The sequence below is a fragment of the Primulina tabacum genome, chromosome 9 (assembly GCF_025594145.1).
Source record: "Primulina tabacum isolate GXHZ01 chromosome 9, ASM2559414v2, whole genome shotgun sequence".
NCBI classification, from domain to species: Eukaryota; Viridiplantae; Streptophyta; class Magnoliopsida; order Lamiales; family Gesneriaceae; genus Primulina; species Primulina tabacum.
The window spans coordinates 4,165,678-4,169,556 of NC_134558.1; the positions used below are offsets into that span (position 1 = coordinate 4,165,678).

The 3,879-nt window shown below is 33.9% G+C and overlaps 1 protein-coding gene across 1 annotated transcript; it reads left to right on the forward strand.

Annotated features, from left to right (window-relative positions):
* The first annotated feature begins 281 nt into the window (after positions 1-281).
* LOC142556428 (transcription factor PRE3-like) lies at positions 282-1,721 on the forward strand. The gene is made up of 2 exons (XM_075667890.1): positions 282-714; positions 1,441-1,721. The coding sequence occupies exons 1-2, from the start codon at positions 589-591 to the stop codon at positions 1,585-1,587; spliced, it is 273 nt and encodes a 90-aa protein (XP_075524005.1). The 5' UTR covers positions 282-588; the 3' UTR covers positions 1,588-1,721.
* Positions 1,722-3,879: the final 2,158 nt, after the last annotated feature.

The window sequence follows — 3,879 nt, forward strand, 5'->3', positions numbered from 1 at the left end:
CTCCTGCCCCAAAATAATTCATATAATATATGAACATTTATTTCAATATACGTTACATGTTCTTCTGATACATATATTTATAATATAGCAACATCTGTCGGTCAATATAGTACAGAAGATTGAATCTTTTATGTTATGTAGAATCACTTCAACTCTTTTTATGATCTATTTCGAGACAACTACTCGATGTATGTATCCACAAAATACAAAATAAAACATGGGTTATTTTTTTTTAAAAAAAATAAAAAAAATTGGTAATCCTTCCTCTGTCGTTGATTTCTATTTCTCTCTCTCTCTCAGACACATACTCTTCAAACTTCAAACCCCCTATTTAAAAAACAGCCATAGCCCATTTCTTCTCCATGCACTTGTCCTCATCACTTCCAACACTACTCCTCCACGGTTCTTGCATTCCATATTTCTTCATACCCCTACCCCTTATCCCTCTGTCCATAACTTGTCCCCTAAACACTCCCCTTTTTAAATCCTACCTCCCATTTCAAAATCTCAAGGAACCCTTCTTTCATTTCAAGCAGTTGAACAGAAATCATAAAGCTAGTTTTACAGTTGAAACTAACTATACTGAAAATGTCTGGCAGAAGATCACGTTCGAGGCAATCTGGAGTTTCGAGGATAACCGAGGATCAGATTGCTGATCTAGTGGCCAAGTTGCAGCAACTTATCCCCGAAATACGCAGCCGACGCTCAGACAAGGTCATTCTTTTAACAAGAAAATTAATAGCTAGCTAGTTCATGATGAATCACTCGCTATACATACATACATACATACATACATACATACGGTGTAAATTTGTGTTGTATATTAATTTTCATCCACGAATTTGTTTCGCGTGGCCTTCGTTTTCCTTCCTAGGGATAAGTATCCTACACCCGCAAGCACACAATCCCCTCAGAATTTATTTTGTGGGACTCTAATGTTCCCTGTCAATATACATGCATTAGTGAAACATATATACTTTGCATGTCATGCATTTTTGTACAGTATTGTTCAAAAACTAAGTTAAGAATATTGGATTCTTGTTTCATTATTCGATATGCAACTTGAGGATCGCATTTATTAAGATTGTTGGCTATATATGCGTACACTAGGGTGGATTCCGCTCCTACAAATTAAAATGTAGGCGCCGCCTTATAAACAAGTATTCTAGGTGACACACTGATATAGGTGCTAATAATGTATTATCTGTAATATATTATCTGGATATTCGTTATGTATATATATATATTAAATGATAATAAAGTTATTTTCATAAAACCAACATTAACCGGTGAGTGTAACATGTGAAATAAAATAATTAAGTCGTAGTATGAAATAAAATGGGAGCGGTATATGGTCTCGTATTCACTAGGTGGAGCTCGAATTCTATCTATCTATCTATCTATCTATCTATACTAATAAAAATAAATGAATATGGGCAGGTTTCGGCTTCAAGAGTGCTGCAAGAGACTTGTAACTACATCAAGAACTTGCACAAGGAGGTGGATGACCTGAGTGAGCGTTTATCGGAACTTCTGGAATCATCGGATGGCGCTCAGGCAGACCTCATCCGGAGCTTGCTCGTGTGATGGCCGTGGCGCTTAGATTGTATGCTTGTTTTTACCTTTCCCTCTCATTGTTGTACACTAGGGTTTGGTCATTGTGTTAGGCCAACCTGGGATCTTTTTCAGATTTTTGAATGCTATATAGTATGCTTCCTCGTTACACTTTGCCTAAAGAATGCTTTCACCAAAATACACGTTCTCTTTTATCCTCGCGGGTGGTCACATATGTGATCCGTTAAAAAATAGAAAAATAAGTTTTTCTAGCGTAAAAAAAAAATAATAAAGTTAAAAAAATTAATATAGAATGTTTGTACATGATTTTGGGTTTTTTTTAATAGTATTTTGAAATAGGAGATGATGTGATCATTGAATTTTAATAAGATTTAGACAAGATTCAAATATGTTTGTAATTCATAAAATTTAGATAAGATTCAAATATATTTATATAAGTGGTGATAAATTTACAATAATAGTCTTTTTCTTGAATAATGAATACTAAATAAAATAAAGAAAAATTTGGAATAAATAAAGGGGAAATTTGTAACCACTCTCCTTTTTTCAAACTCAACTTTCTCCTCACTCCCCATCCCCTTATTTCTTTGTTTAAACTCCCTATTTTTCTAAAATTTTCAAAAACATCCCTAAAATTTATAATTTTGGTACGTGTCATTATTATATCTATCGAGCCTATTCTTAAAGGCATATAGCCTCAAGACATACAGCTACGCAAGGATTTCCAGCCTATATACTATATTCAAATGATCTATTTTTTTATTTTATAAAAGGCCCATCATGCTTCCGTATAATAAATTGAACAATCTACCTTTTTTACCAGAATGCCGTCGGTTATATCCACCGGATTTTACAGACTACTCCTCACAGCCTAACCATGCAGTCGCAACAAATGGTTTCCTGACGCAGATTTCTTCAACATCACTTAGCACAACTCTGTTTCGTTTCCTACCTCATGGTGTATAGTAAAATATTCAATATTGAATCTAATACATGAGAGGGGCAAAAGCCTTGGTTTTTATTCAAACATAACAACTTACTATTACATAATAACTCCTGTAGAGGAGGAGAAACTTGTTTAGCTACTTATAGTAGCCGAACTTTCAAAACACATAAACTACAAAGAGAAATATTACAATTTATTTCTGAAAGAAATTGAGGAAATATTTGATTCTCTCAACTTTCTTCTTTTTTCTTATTTATAGAAGGCTCTTCGGATTTGAAATTCGGACTTCAACTCTTGATGAGTCTTTACAGCTTGCATGTGGACCACTTTCTGTAATGGTTGAGTGGTCCCTTTCATCTTTTCTTGATTTGTCTCTTTCTAGATCATTAATCTAGCAATGACTTGTTATTCTGATTTTATCTCCTGGCATAACCAGTGGATATGCGTTTGTATTATATCAGCTGAGATCTCGTTCTCTTCTTCTTTTAATAGTTTGTAGAGATCTTTAAAATATTTCAGCTGCTTTCTTATTTCTTTAATCCGTCTTTTGGAAACCTTAAGATATGTAGCATATATTTTTCTTTGGTTCCAAATTTCGGTTTAACTCTTGTGTGTTTCTTTTACCCCGTTTTTACTTCTTTTTATAGATGATTTTTGGGGTTAAAGTCTCTTGTCTATTTATTGAATTTTCTTTATCTTTAAAGATAGGGAATCCAATGTTCTTTGTCCTTTATCACCGATTATTGGTGGTCCTTGTATTCCACTCGCATGGTGGTCTTTCCTTTTGTTAGTGGGATAGTCACATGTCCACTTTATCTTTGTCGGGGAATCTGTTAGGATCGGTTGATTGGTTGAGAAGTGTTTAGAAGGGAGGTTGAATAAACACTCACGATTTTAGAATATTTTTGAATGAAGTGTCAGTTCTGTGACAAACTGATAACAGTGCGGAAATAAACTGACTGAAAGATAGAATAAATAACTGAAGTAGTAACACACAATTATTTACGGATATTCGGAGATTGAAATAACTTCTACGTCACCCCTTCTATCACAAGGATATGATATACACTAAAAGACTTTGATCGATATGAAACTTGTACAGAACCACTTCAGTTTGGACTTAACGCTGTCAAAACTGAAACTCTTAGTTTACTAAATATCTCACAGTTCTTCGACTGAACTTAGCACAACTGATCTAGTTAAGATCAAATAAACAATAAAACGATTTGTGCTTGAAGCTCGAAAGGTAGCCTTAAATGCTACAAATAAATCAGATAAATGTGAGTTTTTTTGATCTTTGAGTAAGAGCGATAAATTCAGCAGGGTAACAACAAGTTTGAGAGAATAGATAGATCGAT